Source organism: Suncus etruscus, chromosome 4, assembly GCF_024139225.1.
Source record: "Suncus etruscus isolate mSunEtr1 chromosome 4, mSunEtr1.pri.cur, whole genome shotgun sequence".
NCBI lineage: Eukaryota > Metazoa > Chordata > Mammalia > Eulipotyphla > Soricidae > Suncus > Suncus etruscus.
This window is the reverse complement of record NC_064851.1, coordinates 80,801,501-80,822,310: the sequence shown is the minus strand read 5'-3', so window position 1 is coordinate 80,822,310 and position 20,810 is coordinate 80,801,501. Positions and strand designations below refer to the sequence as shown.

The following is a 20,810-nucleotide window of genomic DNA, read 5'->3' as shown; positions in this document are numbered from 1 at the left end:
TCCCAGCATCCCATATGGTCCCCCGAGCCTGCCAGGAGTAACCCCTGAGTACCGCTGGGTGTGGCAAAGAAAGAAAAGAAAAGGGGCTGGAGACTTAGCATGAAGGTAATGTGTTTGCCTTTCATGCAGGAGGTCATCGGTTCGAATCCCGGTGTCCCATATGGTCCCCCGTGCCTGCCAGGAGCAATTTCTGAGCCTGGAGCCAGGAATAACCCCTGAGTACTGCCGGGTGTGACCCAAAAACCACAAAAGAAAAGAAAAGAAAAGAAAAGAAAAGAAAAGAAAAGAAAAGAAAAGAAAAGAAGAAAAGAAGGAAGGAAGGAAGGAAGGAAGGAAGGAAGGAAGGAAGGAAGGAAGGAAGGAAGGAAGGAAGGAAGGAAGGAAGGGTTTGAGGACCTCTGGTTCCCACAATTTGTGTTAGCCTCTAAGAAGTGAAATAACTTACCATAGTGAAAATAATGACACTCGAGGGGATAATAACTCAGAAATTTACTTTCAACTGGGTATTATAATGCTATTTATAGTTTATACAAATTAGAAAATGTTTGTGTAAGAAATTCTGAAATGACTGATGTGTGATAATTCTGTTAAATAACCAGAGTATAATAAAAAAGGCAGCTATTGGTTAAGTTCCATCAGTTTTGTTTAATTCGCTTTGACTTATTCTCCAGGTCTTCTGTTATCTTTTCTGCAGGTCGCTTCTTCAACCCTTTCATTTTCCTGGTTTGTAGTTTGCTTAGGTCTTGTTTCTGCATGTGAATCCTTCCGTAAGTTGTACCAAAAGTATCATGGGAGATATTTTTCTTCTTCTTTGGCTATGAAAAAAACAAGTCTCTATGATCATAAACTGGTAAAAAAAAAAACCCTAATATACAATTATCTTACTAAAAGTCTTCATTAATGAGCACCCCCCTTAAAGCTATCTAGCCTGTATGCAATAAAAGCCTTTCTTCTCAAGCTTAGTGTGCAAATGTATCACTTGCAACCTTTTAAAAGTAGGCTCTAATTCAATGAGTGGAGAATGGGACTGGAGATTCAGCATATTTAAGAATTCCCAGGCATACTGTCTGAGCATTTCTCAGAAGCAGCACCACCACTGCCATGAATGGAGAACAGTTCTGTGTTTAGTATAAAAAAAACTGTGGCTGTCATTTTCATCTCTATTGTCCCCCCCCCCCCCCCCCGTTTTTTGGCTACACCCAAGGGCGCTCAGGGGTTACTCCAGGCTCTTTGCTCAGAAATTGCTCATGGCAAGTCAGGGACTATGTGGGATACCAGGAATTGAACCTGGATCCATCCCGGGTTGGCCGAGTGTAAGGCAAATGCTCCAGTCCCAATCTCTGTTGGTATTTCCACTTGCTTTATAAAAGCCATTCAAAAGTTAAAACAACTTTTCTGTCAGTTATGAGTTATATATTCTTTGCTCAAAATCACTAGTGTTCACAATAATCAAGAAGATTCTTTTTTTTTTTTTTGGCTGAAAATTGGTAGCCTAGCTACCAGAAAGTTCTCACTTTAAGTCACACTTAAAGCCTGCCAGGTATCATGACTTTTATTGTCCTCTGCTACTGGCTCATTTGTTTCTTCCTCCTATTCATGGCTCCAAGAATCTAATTTTATCTATTCTTTTTATCTTTTTATATGTATGACCTTTAATGCAGTATACTGTATATCCTTTTTAGAAAGAAAAAAGGATATACAAGTAATATATACAAATAATATAAAAAAAATATACAAGTAACCATGGCACCAATCTGCATGTTACATACCTTGAGGGCTTTGGGGACTTTCATAGCTAATTTATAAAGGTCATCTGAAGCCAAATGTGTCCTCCTCAGAACTAAATCTAATGAGGGTCCCATCTCTTCTAGTTCAATTCGTGGTGTTTTGCATCCGGATTTCTTCAACAGCAACCTTTATGAAAGTGAAAAAGAAATGCTGCATTGACTTAGATAAAAGCCTTATCAACCAAAACATTTTATTTGCGTTAGGGCTATACCCAGCGGTGCTCAGATGCTCAGAAATCACTCCTGGCAGGCTCAGGGGACCATATGGGATGCCAGGAATCAAACCCGGATCCGTCCTGGGTTGGCTTCGTGCAAGGCAAATGCTGCATACAATACTATCACCCACTCTACTGTATCTCTGGCCCAACACATTCTACTTTCTGAGAAAGCTACTGATGATCAACCTTTTTCCATAGTACAGACATTAGCAGATCTCTATAGACTGGAATTAATTTAAAATCATAATAAAACCACAACTTTCTGGATACCATATGTCAAATTAGCTCTGAATATGGTAAATATATAAAGGATAGAATAGAGACAATGGAACCCTAACCCTAACCAAAAAAAAAAAAAGAATAGAGACAATGGCAAACTTGTTTGTGAGTGATACGACAAAACAGCTGGAAAGTCTAATGAGCTGAAAGACTCATTTATTTGAGTTGAAATTGTGTCAAAGTGGCTTGACAGTCAAATGGAAAAGGAAAAAAAAAAAAAAACCCGGGCGGAGCGGTGGCGCAGGCAGTAAGGCATTTGCCTTGCACGTGCTAATCTAAGACAGAGTTTGATCCCCCAGTGTCCCATATGGTCCTCTAAGCCAGGAGTGATTTCTGAGCGCATAGCCAGAAGTAACCCCTGAGCCTCACTGGGTGTGGCTCAAAAACAAAACAAAACAAAACAAACAAACCCCAAACAAAAACAACTGAACACTGAGCAAACAGTGTTTATAAAAGATCTGCCTTTCACACAAAACCTGAAGAGTGAGAGAGGTAACTGGTGATAAGAGAAGAGAAAGCAAAGTATGAAATACTTAAGAGCAACAAATACCAGAAAGCGGAAGTGAAAGGTATGCAAAAGCGCACTAATAGCTCTTTGGTGCCTGAGCATTTCACAGGCGGGTGGAAACCAACATGACTTTATCCACAGGATATAACCATACTGGTTGCAGAAAAGGCAGAGCAACAGACAGGCCATGAGACACATATACACAAATGAATAAAAGTTAAAAAAAAAAAAAGTAAAAGAAGTTTAATTTTTTTTGTTAGTTTGTTTGTTTTGAGTCACACCCGGCAGTGCTCAAGGGTTACTACTTCTGGCTCTACGCTCAGAAATAGCTCCTGGCAGGCTTGGGGGACCATGTGGGATCCCGGGATTCGAATCACGATCCTTCTGCATGCAAGGCAAACACCCTACCTTCATGCTATCTCGCCGGCCCCAGAAGTTTAATAATTTTTTAAGAAGTATTTCATTGGGGCCGAAGAGATAGCATGGAGGTAAGGCGTTTGCCTTTCATGCAGAAGGTCATCAGTTCGAATCCAGTGTCCCATATGGTCCACTGAGCCTGCCAGGAGCAATTTCTGAGCATGGAGCCAGGAGTTTCCCCTGAGCACTGCCGGGTGTGACCCAAAAACCACACACACAAAAAACCAAAACAAAGAAGTATTTCATTTGGGGGGGGGGGGGGTCGTCACACCCGGCAGCACTCAGGGCTTACTCCTGGCTCTATGCTCAGAAATCACTCCTGGCAGGCTCAGGGGACCTGCTCAGGGGATGCAGGGATTTTAACCACCGACCTTATGCATGAAAGGCAAATGCCTTACCTCCATGCTATCTTGCCGGCCTCAGTATTTCATTGTTTTAAATGCTAAAATAACAAAAAATAAGGGGTGGGGGGGGGCGATAGCACAGCGGTAGGGCATTTGCCTTGCACTTGGCCAAAGCAGGGCAGACCCTGGTTTTATTCCCAGCAACTCATGTGATCCCCCAAGCCTGATAGGAGCGATTTCTAAGCACAGAGCCAGGAGTAACCCCTGATCACTGCCAGGTGTGACCCAAACCAAGAAAGAAAAGAAAAGAAAACGAAGTGAAAGAAAGAAAAAAGAAAGAGGAAGGAAGGAAGGAAGGAAGGAAGGAAGGAAGGAAGGAAGGAAGGAAGGAAGGAAGGAAGGAAGGAAGGAAGGAAGGAAGGAAGGAAGGAAGGAAGGAAGGAAGGAAGGAAGGAAGGAAGGAAGGAGGGAAGGAAGGAAGGAGGGAAGGAGGAAAGGAGGGGAGGAGGGAAGGAGGGAAGGAGGGAGGGAGGGAAGGAGGGAGGGAGGGAGGGAGGAGGGAAGGAGGGAGGGAGGGAGGGAGGCTGGGGCTGGAGCCATAATAGTAGCTTGCCTTGTATGGAGCCAACCTGAATTCAATCCATGGTACCATATAATGTCCCCCAAGCCTACCAGGAGCGATTCCCTTGTATATAAGCAGGAGTAAGCCCTGATCACTGCTGGATGTGGCAAAAAAAAAAAAAAAATAGATAAGAGCCCTTTTGCGTCATATAGGAGGTATATGATTAAAGCACAAGCTTTTTTAGGGGTCTCCAGGCTGCCCCCCCTCCCTACTCTAGGGAGGAGGAGCAGAGGGAGGGGCCGGGCAGATAGCTGGCTTCCGGTGCTTTGATCCTGGAGGCTGGCTCTTCCCAGGTATGGGGTTAGGGGACACCCCAGACCGCAGGCATTTTCCCTAGCTTGGGGGGTGCTGGGAGGCTTGGCAGGCCTCCAGCTGTTCCCCTATTTCCTCCCCTACTCCAGGTCTTCCCTGGTTGCCGGCCCAGGCTTTCCCCCTTTCTCTCCCGACACTAAGTGGGGGACACATGGGGTGGATGGCGGGCCAATGCAGCACTGGTGTATGTCAGGACATTACGTTGTGACATTCACTGGTATTTTTTTTCTCATTGGTCTCCATTTCAAAAACCGCACAGGGGCACTGTACCACATATATTTAAAATAACATGGGAAGATGGACTTTTAGTTTGGGAAGAGACCATTTCAGGTGGGGGTACCATATATTTTCAAAATAAAAATGAGAGAATGGACTCTCAGGCTGGGAAGAGGCCAGTACTCTTTACCTACTTGTTTATTCTCAACGGCCTCTTGGCCTCTTCCTTCTTTTATTGTGTAACTGTTGTTGCTACCATACTAGGTTTCTGATTAGTTCCTATAAACGGTGATAATTGAGTCCACTGTCTTAAGCTAGATTGTTTATTTTCCCCACTCTTTATCTTTTCTACTCTTTGTGAACTGTTCAATAAGGTGTTTTTTTTTGGGGGGGGGGCCACACCCGGCGGTGCTCAGGGGTTACTTCTGGCTGTCTGCTCAGAAATAGCTCCTGGCAGGCACGGGGGACCATATGGGACATGGGACACCGGGATTTGAACCAACCACCTTTGGTCCTGGATCGGCTGCTTGCAAGGCAAACACCGCTGTGCTATCTCCCCGGGCCCTCAATAAGGTATTTTGGTGAAAGAGTCCCTCTCCATCTTTCCTTCCCTTTGTTATTTGTTAAATAAGGACGTTTGTAGAAGTGTCCCTCCATTTAATGTTTATATAAGAACCAAGTCAATTGGATTGTTGGACTTGTTCTAGCATCCCCATAGGCACCAATCTTGCCATGTGATACTGTTCTTCCTTTGCATAGGCACATTAAAATGGGAAATTATATATACAAATACGTTCTTATAGAGATGGGAACACACAAATTTTCTTAAACGGTGACAATTGTGTCCACTGTCTTAAGTTAGATTGTTTATTTTCCCCACTTTTTATCTTTTTTTCTCTTTGCTAACTGTTCAATAAGGAATGTTGGTGAAAGAGTACCTCAGTTTAATGCTTATGTTTGAACCAGGTCACGGGGATTGTTGGACTTGTTCCTGCGGCCCCCTTATGCGCTGGTAATGCCAGGTGGCATTATTCCTTGTTTGCATGGGCATATTAAAATGGAAAATACTATACATACAAATAAGTTCTTATCTAATAGAGATAGGAACACACAAATCTAGTGGTGCAATGGAACCTTACACCCTGAACATTGACATGATGACCTGGCACAGGTCTCAGAGGTTTGGGCATTTTCCAGTCACCCCTGAACCAGGGAAGCCATCTACGAAACACCCAAAGTTGTCTATGTCATCACCTGGAAGCAATTCTCTACCAGGGAAGACCCTAATGCTGCTCTGACATCGATTTACTCAAAAGAGTCTTCCCTTAACACTGAGAAGATTTATACAACAACAATGACCTGCGTACTGGACAGGGCTTTCTGCGTTGCCCTTTAATTCTGAGTTGAAATTAGATGCCACTCCGCACCATCCTGACTTCATTGTAGGATATACAGATTCCAGGACCTTCAATACAGAAACAGGATACCAACAACAGAGACTGTGAAGAATATAACTGTATGGGCACTACAGACAATGACCAGGATTGGACAAACTAGTTTGCCTGGAGCCTAGAAATGGTCTTATGTCAGGAAACTTCAGGGGTAAGGTCTCCTTGTAGTCAGGCCAAAAGTTATTCCTTTCCATGATCCCCATACTTTGGTGGGCCCATGCAAACGATAATTGCCACTCTAACATTGTTTATACAGTGCTCCTTTGACTCTAAACCTTTAAGAAACCACTAGTAAAAATATCTGGAACTGCAAAAAAAAAAAAAGGTTTACATTAGTGTTAACATATGCTCCTTTTAGTTAAACTAGCATTCTGGGGGATAAAGGAGGAATAAAGGGATATATGCTTGGGAACAGGGATGAAGGGAGGACAACACTGGGGGTGATGGATAGTCCCCCGATTCAATGTTAATATGTACCTAAATACTACTGTGAAAGATATGTAAGTCATTATGATAAAAAAAAAAATTGTGTTTTGGGCCCAGAGAGATAGCACAGCAGTGTTTGCCTTGCAAGCAGCTGATCCAGGACCAAAGGTGGTTGGTTCGAATCAAGATGTCCCATATGGTCCCCTGTGCCTGCCAGGAGCTATTTCTGAGCAGACAGCCAGGAGTGACCCCTGAGCACTGCCGGGTGTGGCCCAAAAACAAAACAAAAAAAATTGTGTTTTATTTAGAAATGTTCTTTGACTTACATGTATTATTATATTATATTAATTATATGTTGTTATGTTACTATATTATGTCAGTTTACCTCAATATGTTAATCAATTTTGTCTCTTGAATAAATTCTTACAACAAAAAAATAAACAAAAAAAAAGGAAAAATATGCATAAAACAAAAACAAAAACAAAAAACCAAAAAAAACACAAGCTTTGCACAAAGAAAGCCGGAGTTCAATTCCTGGAACCACATGGTCCCCCTGAACACCAGCAAGAACAACCCCCAGCAGAGTTGAAATAGCCCCTGAAAACTACTAGGTATGGTAAAAATCAAAATAAAACAAAGAACCCTAAGGATACTTTTTTTCACAGGGTGGGGGCACACTCGGCGGCACTCAGGGGTTGCTCCTAGTTCTGCTCTCAGAAATCGCTCCTGGCAGGCTCGGGGACCATATGGGGATGCTGGAAATCAAAACTGGGTCCATCCCAGGCAGGCTGCATGTAGGGCAAATGCCTTACTACTGTGCTACTGCTCCGGCCCCAAGGATACTCTTTTAATAGTGATAAGACTGACCTCTCACTCTATTTTAGAAGTTCAAGTTGGCTGTTATCAGGGTAGCTTCCCAAGAAGCTAACTGATGTTTTGATATGGGGACAGAGACCAACCGTCATATTAAGTGGTTGTACCCACATTTTCAAAACCTCCAAGTAAATTATAATGCTGAACTATATCAGGATCAATATTTTGAAAACACATTTAAAAATGTGTCTGAGAGTTCAGAGAAATAACCAAGTGGTATGTAACCATTTGGTTATGCTATAGGTTCAGGTCCCCAGCATCCTTCATGTGGCAACTATAATTCTAGCATCTCCATTCTGAGTGAGACTACCATCACAGGCAAATTCTGGCTGACCACAGCTCTGCATGCAAAAACTAAAGTCCAGTCCCTAGTACCACATGGTTCCCCAAAACACTACCTATAGTAAAACCTGAGCACTGAGCCAAGAGTGACTCCCCAAAAGGGGAGCATGGGGAGAGGAGAGGATGGATGAAAAAGTAATTTGGGTCCAAGCAGGATCCGAGCAGGACTTATTCCTTAAGGTGCTCAGGCATCATGTGGGGTGCCAGGTTCCAACTTGAGTTGACCAGCCACATAAAACAGTTTCTGGTGTACAATATGATTTAATACCTGTATACACTAGAAAACTATCAATATTTCTAGATACCATCCACACCATGAGTAATGGAGCTTGCTCAAAGGACCAGAACTCATACTTTACACATGCAATCCCCAGCACCATTAGGAGTGATGCCTGAGCACTAGCAGTATGACTCCAGATCCAAAAAATTCTGTCACCATGCTCATAAAATGCTTTTTTTGGGATATGTGGAGTGTCTCCCAAGACAGGCTCAGGAGTTATAGAGCCCCACAGTGGCCAGAGATACAGCACAGGAGTGCACTGGACCTACCCCAGTTGATCCTCAACACCACATAGGGAGAAAGCAACTCCAGGAATAATTCCGAGTAGAGAGCCAGGAGTAAGCCCCAAGCAACACCAGGTGTGGCCCCAAACAAACAAACAAACAACAACAAAATGATACATTTTGGCCCCACAAAATGCTGTTTGTTTGTTTGCTGTTTGGGGGCCAACAGAGCAGAGCTCAGGGGTTATTCCTGGCTTTGTACTCAGAAATCGCTCCTGGCAAACTCGGGGGACAATATGGGATGCTGGGGATCAAATCCAGGTCCATCCCAGATTGGCAAAGCAAAAGCCCTACATTGTACTATCACTCCCAGCCCCACAAAATGTTATTGTGATGAGAACATTTTTTGTTCTGTTTCTGATTATACCCTTTAGTGCTAGGAGTCAGTTGCTCATGGGATCAAGCATTACTAATCAACAAATCCGAAACTCTGGCACATGCAAAGCATGCACCACAAACCACTGAGCTATTCACTGTTTCCACATGATAAGAACTTTTTTTTTTTTTTGTTTTGTTTTGTTTTGTTTTGTTTTTTGTTTTTGGGGGGCCACACCCGGTAACGCTCAGGGGTTACTCCTGGCTATGCGCTCAGAAGTTGCTCCTGGCTTGGGGGACCATATGGGACGCCGGGGGATCGAACTGTGGTCCGTCCAAGGCTAGCGCAGGCAAGGCAGGCACCTTACCTCTTGCGCCACCGCCCGGCCCCATGATAAGAACTTTTAAGTTACTAGCTTAGTAACATTCAAATGTCTAATACAGTATTATTGGGAAGGGGGCACACCCAGCAGTGCTCAAGGCTTACTCCTGACCTCTATTCTCAGGGATCACTTCTAGAGGTCCTCAGGAGAACATATGAGGTATTGGAGCTCAAACCCAGATTGACCACATGCATGACAAGTGTCTTACCTGAAATACAATCTCTCTTGCCCTAAAATATTATATTATTAATTAAAGTTACCACGCTGTGTTTCCATGATATATGACATTTGTTTCTTTCTTTTTCTTTTCTTTTTTGTTTTTGGGTCACATTCGGTGGCGCTCACCTTGGCTCTGTGCTCCTGGCTCAGGGGACCAAATGAGACACTAGGGATTGAATCCAGGTCCGTCCTGGGTTAGCTGCATGCAAGGCAAATACCCTACCACTGTGCTATCACTCCAACTAAGACATTCGTTTTCTATCTGGGAATTTATGTCTTCTGACCAATTTGTATTACTCCCCATAAAAATTATGATTCATTTTATTTCTTGTTCTCTAATAGGGATCACTTATTTGGGAATATATTTTCCCCTCCCAGTGTCATACTGTAGCCCAGATTTCTACACCGTCACATATCAGGTATGTGCTTTATTACTGGAACCATGTCCTTAGCCCTCTAAGACATTCTTAAAGTTCCTACAAATGGGGCTGGAAGAGAAATTTCAATGGGCCGAGTATGTGGGAAGAAAAAGCCCAATATCAAGTTTGAAAATTCAAACAGACTAAAGAAGGAACTTTTTTATTTTTTTTGGGGGGGGGGGGTTTGGGCCACACCCGGCGGTGCTCAGGGATTACTCCTGGCTGTCTGCTCAGAAATAGCTCCTGGCAGGCACGGGGGACCATATGGGACACCAGGATTCGAACCAACCACCTTTGGTCCTGGATCGGCTGCTTGCAAGGCAAACGCCGCTGTGCTATCTCTCCGGGCCCCTAAAGAAGGAACTTTTATTTGTTCCATGGATAATGCTCTCACAAGCATGTAAACTGTTCTTAAAAAACTGCCAGATTTTTTGTTTGTTTTTGTTTTCATGTTTTGGGGCCACACTGGTGACACTCAGGGGTTACTCCTAGATATGCGCTCAGAAATCGCTCCTGGCTCAGGGAACCATATGGGACACCGGGGATTGAACCCAGGTCAGTCCTGGGTCACCTATGTGCAAGGCAAATGCCCTACTACTATGCTATTGCTCCATCCCCTAACCTGCCAGACTTTTTAAAATGGGGAGCGAGGGGTTGGTAATGGGTAACTATACGTGGTTGAACCTAGGTTGGCTGCGTGCTACCACTGTACTATCTCTCTAGCCCTGGCAGACTTTCTTTCTTTTCTATTTGGTTTTTGGTTCACACCTGGCAGTGCTCAGGGGTTACTCCTGGCTCTACACTCAGAAGTCATTCCTGGCAGGTTTGGTGGCCAATATGGGAGGCCAGGATTCGAACCAGGATCTGTCCTGTATTGGTGGTGTGCAAGGCAAATGCTCTACCACCGTGCTATAGCTCTGGTCCAACTGGCAGACTTTCTATAAGAAACGTGGCAACTGTTAACCCTCACAAAGGGGCACACAAAAAAAACAAAACAAAACAAAACAAAAAACAAAACAAAAAAAACACCAAGAATTCACTGTATGTACAAGGAAAGTGGACTCATAACAGGATATAAATGGTTATGGAGGTCAGACTATGCCAATTTTCCAGAAAGGGCTGAAACTGCAAATATTGTGCTGAGGCTAGGATGTGTTGAGCTCAATTGCTATTTTTAAGAGAATGCTGATGATGAAAAGATGTAAGCAGGGGCCAAAGAGATAATACAGAGGTTAACATATTTGCCTTACATCCATCCATCCATCCATCCAGCAGACTCTGGTTCAATTCCTAGAACTTCTTGATCCTCCCAAACACAGAGCCAGGAGTAGCCTAAGAGAACTGCTAAGTGTGGTCAAACATCGCCCCACCTCCAACACTAAAAAAAAAAAACCCAAACCACAGTGGGAGGGCTGGAGTGGTGGCGCAAGCATTAAGGCATCTGCTTGCTTTACAAATGCCTTACTTGAGTTCAACCCCCAGTGTCCCATATAATCCCCTGAGTAGAGCCAGAAATAAACCCTGAGTATGATTGGTTATAACTATAAAAGCAAACACCCCCCTCAAAGGGTACTTTGTGAGAGTCACAAAATCCTAGGAAAAAAAGATATATATATTTCCTAGAAAAGTGCAGGTTCTAGTGGCCAGAAGATAGTACAGAGGTTAAGGCACTTGTCTTGCACGCCACCAAACAGAACTGAGTACCCGATACCACATATGTATCCTGAACACTGCCAGGGGTCACTACTGAACACAGAGCCATGAACGGACCCTGAGTACCCAGATGTGACCCTAACCAACCCCCTCAAAAAATAAAGAAGACAGGCTCTAGCAATAGAATACTTTTTGGAGTTTTTTGTGGGGGAGGGGGCACACCAAGCACTGCTTAAGGGGTAACCCAGCTTGGTATTACAGGGTCACTCCCAAAGATGACTATGAGTTACTGGGGATTAAACCCATGGTGCTTGCATACAACAGTTTTAGATTTGCGCAGGACAGGGGACAGATCCAGAGGTGCTCAGGTGACACTTCCAGTGACTCAGGGGATTTTGTGGTGCAGAATCAAGATTCCTACATGCAAAGCATGCCAGTACAGCTCAGTGAGCTATCCCTGCAGTCCAATACTTTTATTTCTAAGAAGAAAAAAGCTATGCTTACCTCAAAAGACACAATTCTACCATGTGATTAGTAATGCTTTTAAAATCAACACAAATCAGCTGGTTTGACTTAACATTAGGCTGTGGTGAGGTATAGCTAGAAATCTTAGGTTGGAGCAAGAGACTTGTAAAAGGAATCTAGTTACTGAATCTTCTTCCTCCTTTCAGATTAAAGATTCTTAGAGCCTTGAAATTTGCTTCGGCTAACCTAATTAAAACTTGTGGCTTGGTGCTCAAAATCTAGTCAAGAAAAGTAAGGATCTACTCTATGAAAACAGGGAAAGTGAAGCCAAAAGCAGTGTCACAGCTCAGAAGGCGGCGGTGGCACTCACCGACATAGTAAAGCAGGGCTTTCAAAGCAGAGTCAGCAGAGGAATTATGACAGACTTGAGGACTGGCATAAAGCTGCTGCCACTACAATCCTGCAAACCCTACAAACAACTGTTGGCCAAACACCAATTCTGAGTCTGAATCCTATACAAAGTCACAATGAAGTGCTAGCCCAGAGGATTATCAAAAACATGCCAAGAAATGCACTTACTTATAGCTTCGAAAGTAAATCTTTCCATTCAGCGCAGTGAAGTGCAGAACATACTCTAAACCAGCCAGCCGGATATTTGAAACAGTGGGGCCTCTGAAGAAATCTAAAAGCACATATGAGATGGTTTAAAAAAAAAAAAGTCTTGTAAGCCTTAAAATTCAATACACAGAAAATTTAAGCTGGAAAAAAAACATTTACAGAAGTCATATTCTATATGTTCCCATTATGTACCAAAACTTGTCTGAAGAGTGAAATAACCCAAGATCTATGACCGAGAACTGTATGAAAGCTGTATTTCCACATCATTTAATCTGTGATCTTATTACTAGGGTTTTTATTATTATTATTATTATTATTATTATTATGGTTCCCACCATAATGCTTAGCAAAGATACACCATGTTCTCAGGGAATAAAATTTTAAACTCAAAGACAGGTGTTTTATCTATCTATCTATCTATCTATCTATCTATCTATCTATCTATCTATCTATCTATCTATCTATCTATCAATCTTGGGCCACACCAGGCCGTGCTCAGAGGTCACTCCTGGTTCTGTGCTCAGAAATCATTCCTGGCAGACTCGGGGACCAAATGGGATGCTGAGACTTGAACCCGGGTCTGTCCTGGGTCGGCTGCATGCGAGGCAAATGCCCTACCGCTGTGCTATCACTCTGGTTCCTCAAAGACAGGTTTAGATGCAAATATCAAAAAAAAAAAAAGTGGGCCAGAGAGATAGTACAATGGGTAGGGCTCTTGCCTTGCAAATTGGTGACCCAGGTTTGATCCCCAATATCCAATAAGGCCCCCCTAAACTCTACCAGTACAGGTGTCAGAATTAGGCGTAACCCCTGAGCATTACCAGATGTGACCCAAAAACTACCCCCCAAAAGGAGTTGTTCAAGTTAGAAAACTGGGGGTAGTAGAATGAGAGGCAGCAAACCTGGCAATTCTCAGGGATCACTCATTCTTGGTGGGGCTTATAGGATGTGGCACAGGGATGGAACAAAAAGTAAAGCACATGCAAGGTAAGTGCTTACCTGTACTGTCTTTCCATCCTGAAGCTTAGACTATTTAACCAAACTACCTTTGTTTTATGGGAAGGTTAACAATGCAAGAAAATTTTACAAGAAATCTTAAGTATCTAAGTAAAAAATAACAAGCTTTATAAATTAATAAAGAATGGAATCACTGAAGTGATTAAGTAGACTATTTACCCAGTATGCAAACCATACCCTAGCGACAAAAAATTTTAAATTATATGCAGTCATGATTACTGTGTCCTTTTTAACGTTTTTATACACTATTTTCCACAAGACATAGTTTCCTTGTAAAAATGAGTCAACTTAGGAACTGAAAGGGATAAAGATCATGCATGTTATAGACGCTGGCTCAATCCCAGCATTACAGGGTCCCCCAAGAATCACCAGGAACAACCCTAGAACCCCCTGTCCCCAGCACCCCCAGGGTGACCTAGGTAAATGACACCATGGGGCCCAAGCAACAGAGGATCCTTGAGCACCAGCACTGAAATGTTGGCCAAGCTGGCCAAGGATCAGTGGGAAGGGACCCTGGGTCTCTGAGGACCACTTAACGATTTCCCAAGCCCAAGGAGTCAAGAGAAAAATCTTGTGATCAACACTATGATTACTAAATAAACTTGCTTAAAATTAGGAAGACAACCCCCCCCCCCCACACACACACACAAAAAGCAGGGAACTAATGAAGTTAAGGACTTGCTTTGCTTATGGCTGCAAGCTCTAGTGGGAGCAACCCCCAAGCACAGAACCAAAAGTAGCTCCTGAGCACTGCCTAGTGTAGTCCAATTGTCCAAAGAAAAATAACAAGTGAAATCAGTTTGAGGATGCAGCAATTGAGTTTGAGCCCCTCAATCTGTAACTAAAAAATATGAACCCCAATGAGACAAGTGGAAATACAAGAATACTTGGCTGAGAAAAAGGGCCGGAGTGAAGTACAACGGGTAGGCCATTTTTATGCCTTGCATGTGGCCAACTAGGATCTATCCCTGGCATCAATATGGCCCCAAACCTACCAGGAGTAACCCCTGAGTTCTGCTGAGTGTGGTCCAAAAAACAAAACCAAAAACCGAAAAGGGTACATGATACCAGAGCAATAGCATAGTTGGTAGGGTACTTGTCTTGAATGCAGCTCACTCAAGTTAGATTCCCCAGTACCCCATAAGGACCTCCAAGCCCCAACAAGAGTATCTCTAACTTTCAAGTAAGATTTGAACACTACTAGATGGAACAAAAAAACAGAAGCAAAAATAAAAATTGAAAAATTAAGTAAACCTGCATACTGAGCTGGAGACATAATCATACCAAAAAAAGAACTGTTTGAAGTCACTTCAAAGCAGTCATTTCTATCCTAACAGGATATAACTACAAAGAACTACAAGAACAAATTATGTTGAGAGTCATGGAGGAAAAGAGCCTTTGTCATAAGTCTGAATTAATAGTTCAATAGGAGCCCAAGAAATAATATGATGTTGAATTTAAGTATGTCCATCAAGTATGCTATGTCACTGAGTACAGTACTACCTGGAAATAAGTATTAAGATCAGGCTAATAGTGGCAAAGAAAGAAACTTATATCATATCCTGATATTGATATTATCAGTCCCTCCTATAAGCAAGTTATTTAATGGAAATCAATTTCTTTATTAACAACATCTTTATTAACAACGTCTTTATTATTTCCTATAACACAGGAATATTATCACAGTATTGTAAATGTTAGTGCCCTCCACATTTCTTTTTTTCTTTTTTTTTTTTTTCTTTTTGGCTTTTGGGTCACACCTGGCTGCGCTCTGGGGCTCCTCCTGGCTCTATGCTCAAAAATCGCTTCTGGCAGGCTTGGGGGACCATATGGGATGCTGGGATTCGAACCACTGTACTTCTGCATGCAAGGCAAACACCCTACTTCCATGCTATCTCTCCAGCCCCCTCCTTTCACATTTCTCAAATTCCTATGTTAACAAGGCCTATAGTCCCTAGTAAGTCTTTGTTTGAGATAATACCTCCTAAAAAAAATTACAGTTAAATGAGATGCTATAAGGATGAGTCCTCTAATCCCATAGAATTAAAGGGCTGTGTTGGAAGAGATACTACTGGGGCTGGAGAGAAAGCACAGATGAAGGCATTGAAGGTGGGCCAATCTAGATTCAATCCCTTGCATCCCACTCGATCTTCCTGAGTCCTGCCAAGAATAAACTCTGAGCCTTACCAGCCTTACCATAATCAAACTATTAGAAAAAAATCTTTTTTTTTTTTTTTGATCCCTCTACTTCTACTTGAAAAAGAAAAGCCTTATGTGCACACAGAAAAAAGAGAAGAGCCTTCTTGGTTAACTGGGCCTCGTCTTGCAATTCAAGTACCCAAGAATGCAGTGCTGTTTGGGCCCTGTGATGGCAGGAATTACCCAGTGCAACCCAACAGTGCTGGGAGTATCCAAAGCCATACTCTAGGGTACTTTGGCGGTCTCCAGAACTGCACTCGAGAATGCTGAGGAAGACCAGTTGGTGCCAAGAACCAAATCCAGGTCAACTTGCCTCACATGAACTCTAACTGCCATACTATCTCCTAGCCTCTTCACCAGAAAACTTAATCTTGGGATTTAAACCATCAAATCAGTAACAAAATAAGTTTGTTATTTAAGCTATCTGATATTTTGATATGACAACCCAAGAAGACTAATGTAATTGACTTTGTAGAGCTCTAGAAGGGATTGATTTAATATTATACAACCTAATCTAGGAGTTATTTTTATTAATTTATATATATATTTTTGGTTTTTGGTTCACACCCAACAGCACTCAGGGGTCACTCCTGGCAGGCTCGGGGGACCATATGGGATGCCGGGATTCAAACCACCGTCCTTCTGCATGCAAGGCAAATGCCCTACCACTGTGTATCTCTCCAGCCTATTTTATATTTCTTTTTTTTTTTTTTTTAATTTTTTTTTTTGGTTTTTGGGTCACACCCGGCGGTGCTCAGAGGTCACTCCTCGCTGTCTGCTCAGAATAGCTCCTGGCAGGCACGGGGGACCATATGGGACACCGGGATTCGAACCAACCACCTTTGGTCCTGGATCAGCTGCTTGCAAGGCAAACACCGCTGTGCTGTCTCTCCGGGCCCTATTTTATATATCTTAAGAAGAGTAAGAATTAGGGACCAGAGGGTGATGCAAGCAGTAAAGTGGCTGCTTGCCCACGCTAGCCTAGGACAGACCACAGTTCGATCCCCTGGCGTCCCATATGGTCCCCCAAGCCAGGAGAGATTTCTGAGCGCATAGTCAGGAGTAACCCCTTAGCATCACCAGGTGTGTGGACCAAAATCCAAAAAAAAAAAAAAGAGTAAGAATTAGAAAGTAAGGTTTAAAAAAGTAAAGCAATGAGGTTGGGGAGACCACAGAAGGGTCAGGACACCCTGATTCATTTAGCAGCACTGCACAGTACAAGGACTAAGATAGAATTATGGAGGCTGGTGTGAATCTGGTGGTGAATTTGTTGGTGGGTCCTAATATGGCAGTAAACAAGAATCATATATTGACTGTCTGGAGTGTTCCTCCTAACCCCTACTTCCTGATGCATTCTTGAGAGACCTACCCACTGCCCAAATAAAGAACAATGACCGCTACCATTAATAAAAGTCGTGGAGAAAATAACCCTGTGGACAGTTAAATTTTGGGCAGGCCTTAAAAGGAATATTTACAACTAATCTATAACTGACTAGTAACTTGGTCATATAAGATAATGTATATAAATATGTATAAAATATAAATATAAAATATAAAATATGTGGGGCCGGAGAGGTGGCGCTAGAGGTAAGGTGTCTGCCTTACAAGCGCTAGCCAAGGAAGGACCGCGGTTGGATCCCCCGGCGTCCCATAATGTCCCCCCAAGCCAGGGGCAATTTCTGAGTGCTTAGCCAGGAGTAACCCCTGAGCATCAAATGGGTGTGGTCCAAAAAACCAAAAAAAAAAAAAAATATATATATATATATGTATGTATCTGGCAATAAATACAGAAGTAAAGGAAACTAACTTTTCTTTTAGATCTTGAGGGTATTTTGTTAGTTTTGGGGCCACACCTGGTAGTGCTTAAAGATTACTCCCGGCTCTGTTCTCAGGGGACAGATGGAATGCTGAAGATCGAACCTGAGTTGGTCATATCCAAGGCAAATGTCCTAACCACTCTGAGCCCTTTCTGATGAATGTAAAAGAAAAACCTTTCTAGAAGAAAAAATTGTCCCTGTTGTTTAAATTCTCTTTCCTGGGGCCATAGAAATTAATTGTACAGTGGTTAGTGTGTATGTCTTGCATGCAGTCTACTGTTAAAAATCTCTTTCCCAGGCGGGAGAGATAGCATGGAGTAACCCCTGAGCGCTGCCAGGTGTGACCCCCCCCCCCAAAAAAAATTTTTTTCTTTCCCGATGAACAGACATGTCCTAAAATAAAAGAAATACAGATGGCCAAAAGGCACATAAAATTTTTTTCACATCATTAATCATAAGGAATATGCAAACCAAAACTACGAGGGGCTGGAGCAATACACACTGGGTAGAGTGTTTGCCTCCAATGTGTCTGACCCAAATTCAATCCCAGACATCTCATATGCCTGCCAGAGTAATTTCTTTTTTTTGTTTGTTTTGGTATGTAAAAGCCTACCTGGAGTAAAGGACCTACCCCCACCCTAGTGGGTGGGGTTATGGCCTTGGAGCTGGAGATTGAGCACTTGGCAGAGAATGAGCACAGGGCAGAGAAACGCCATAAGGCAAAGAGCAGACAAATGAAACTTTAACTGGGCAGCCTTATCCAACTCATGGATTATATATTTTTATTTTTATTTTACAGAGCGTCATGGATGTGGCCCCCAAAACACACAAACAAAAAACCTACAAAGGGAAAAAAAAAACATAATGAGATATCAATTCACACCAGTGATTGTCACACATCAAGAAGAATAAGATAGGGGCCGGAGAGATAGCATGGAGAATGCATGCAGAATGTTGATGGTTAGAATCCTGGCACACCATATGGTCCCCTGAGCCTGCCAGGAGCGATTTCTGAGCATTGAGCCAGGAGTAACCCCTGAGCACTGCCGGGTGTGACTCAAAAAAAAAAAAGAAGATAGGTGCTGGCATGGATGAAGGGAGAAAGGGACTCTCATTCACTGTGCGTAGGAATTTAGACTGGTCCAACCCTTTTGGAAAATAATTATGGATATTCTTCAAAAAACTGAAACTGGGCCAGAGAGATAGCACAGTGGTAGGGCATTTGCCTTGCACGCAGCCAACCTGAGATGGTCCCCAGGACCCCACATGGTCCCCCAAGCCTGTCATGAGTGATTTCTGAACCCAGAGGCAAGAGTAACCCCTGAGCACTGCTGGATGTGACCAAAACAAAAACAAAAACAAAAAAAACCTAGAAACTGAACTTCTATATAACCCAGTAATAATGCTCCTGGAAATATACCCTAGGGGCCTAAAAATGTAGAAAAGGCATCTGCACTCCTATGTTCACTACAGCACTATTCACACAGAATCTGAAAACAACCAAAGCACCTGAAAATAGATGAATGGATAAAGAAATTGATACATCTACACAATGGAACATCATAAGCTAGTAGGAAAAATAAAGTCATGAAATTAGCTTATACATGGATGAATATGAAGAATATTATATTGAATGAAATGAATCAAAGGATCAGGATAGAGAATTCTTGTGGAATATATATAAAAATATGTTAATATTACCCAAAGACAATAAAGATGATGACCAGGGAGACTGGTCCATGATAGAAAGCCTGCCACAAAAATTAGGGAGTGCAATTAGGACAGAGAAGGGACCACTATGAGAGTAATAGTTAGGAATAATCTATCACACTGGAAAGAATTGGGGGCTGAAAGAAGGTAAATTGATAAACATGATACTCCCTCAGTAACCATATTGCAAACCAGTGTTTAAAAAGGAAAAAAAGGAGAGGGAGAGAGGGAGAGGGAAAGGGGGAGGGAGAGGGGGACAGAGAGAGAGAGAGAGAGAGAGAGAGAGAGAGAGAGAGAGAGAGAGAGAGAGAGAGAGAGAGAGAGAGAGAGAGAGAGAGAGAGAGAGAGAGAGAGAGAGAGAGAGAGAGAGAGGGAGAGGGAGAGAGAGAGAGAGAAGAAAAATATCTGCCATATGTAAGAGGGGGAAAGAAGCAAACTGGAGACACTGGAGGCAGGAAATATAACTAGTGAAGGAATGGGTGTTGGATACTGTATGACTGAAACTCAAGCATGAACAACTTTGTAACTATCTCACAATGATTCAAAATTCAAAAAGAAAAAAGAAAGATTCTCAGGGCCAGAGTAATAGCACAGGGAATAGGGCATTTGCCTTGCATGCAGCTGATTTGGGTTAGATCCCTCGCATTCTATATAATACTCCAAGCCTGCCAGGTATGATTTTTGAGAACAGAGCCAGGAGTAAGGCCTCAGCACTACCAGATGTGGACCAAAAACAAACAAAAAATTTATCTTTTCCTGGGACTAGAGACATAGTATAGTGGATAGGGCATTTGCTTTACATATGGCTAACCTAGGTTTGATCATCAGCAGCCCATATAGACCCCTGAGCCTTCCAGGAATGATTCCTGGATACAAAGCTAGGAGTAATCCCTGAGCACTGCTAGGTGTGGCTCCAAAACAAAACAATAAAAATTTTCTATTTTACTACATTTCAAGACATCATGGGAATTAAAAAGCCTGCCACTAAATTTATAATGAGAAGATTAGGCTTCTTTTGCTGTCCAACAATCTCTATTTTTCTTTTGTCCCTAAACTGCTTTTTCCTTTTTCACTACTTTACTCCTCATTATTGCATTATGTGGTTATACTGCCATCTAGTGGAAGCAAAATAAATAAAATGAAAATATAATAATAAAAACTGTTCAGATGGTGCTCGCTTTGGCAGCACATATACTAAAATTTGGACCGATACAGAGATTAGCATGGCCCCTGTGCAAGGATGACACGCAAATTCATGAAGCGTTCCATATTTAAAAAAAAAAAAAATAACTGGGGCCGAGAGGTGGCGCCTGAGATAAGACGTCTGCCTTGCCTGTACTAGCCGAAGATGGACCGCGGTTCAATCCCCCGGCATCCCATATGGTCCCCCAAGCCAGAAGTGATTTCTGAGTGCGTAGCCAGGAGTAACTCCTGAGCGTCACTGGGTATGGCCCAAAAAAATCAAAGGGGGAAAAAAAACTGTTCAGATGGAGCATTAGTACAGCAGGTAGGTTGCCTTGCATGCAGCTAACTCAGGTTCAATCCCTGAAATCCCTGAAATATGGTCTCTCGAGCCTGCCAGGAGTAACCCTGAGCACAGCAGGGTTTGGCCCCAAACCCAAAAAAATCAAACAAA

At 42.7% G+C, this 20,810-nt stretch overlaps 1 protein-coding gene and 1 non-coding gene across 2 annotated transcripts in view; one reads left to right on the top strand and one right to left on the bottom strand.

Moving 5' to 3' along the window:
• Window positions 1–625: 625 nt before the first annotated feature.
• RPF2 (ribosome production factor 2 homolog) overlaps window positions 626–20,810 on the bottom strand; it is a 47,764-nt gene continuing 27,579 nt past the window's right edge. Inside the window, exons 8-10 of the mRNA XM_049771215.1 lie at window positions 12,393–12,495; window positions 1,770–1,914; window positions 626–815 (exon numbers count right to left, since the gene is read on the bottom strand). Coding sequence (XP_049627172.1) covers window positions 636–815; window positions 1,770–1,914; window positions 12,393–12,495 — 428 coding nt within the window. The 3' untranslated portion in view covers window positions 626–635. The remainder of the gene's footprint in view (window positions 816–1,769; window positions 1,915–12,392; window positions 12,496–20,810) is intronic.
• On the top strand, window positions 20,345–20,449 carry LOC126007488 (U6 spliceosomal RNA). The gene has a single exon (XR_007495053.1). It is a non-coding gene; the product is annotated as a U6 spliceosomal RNA (small nuclear RNA).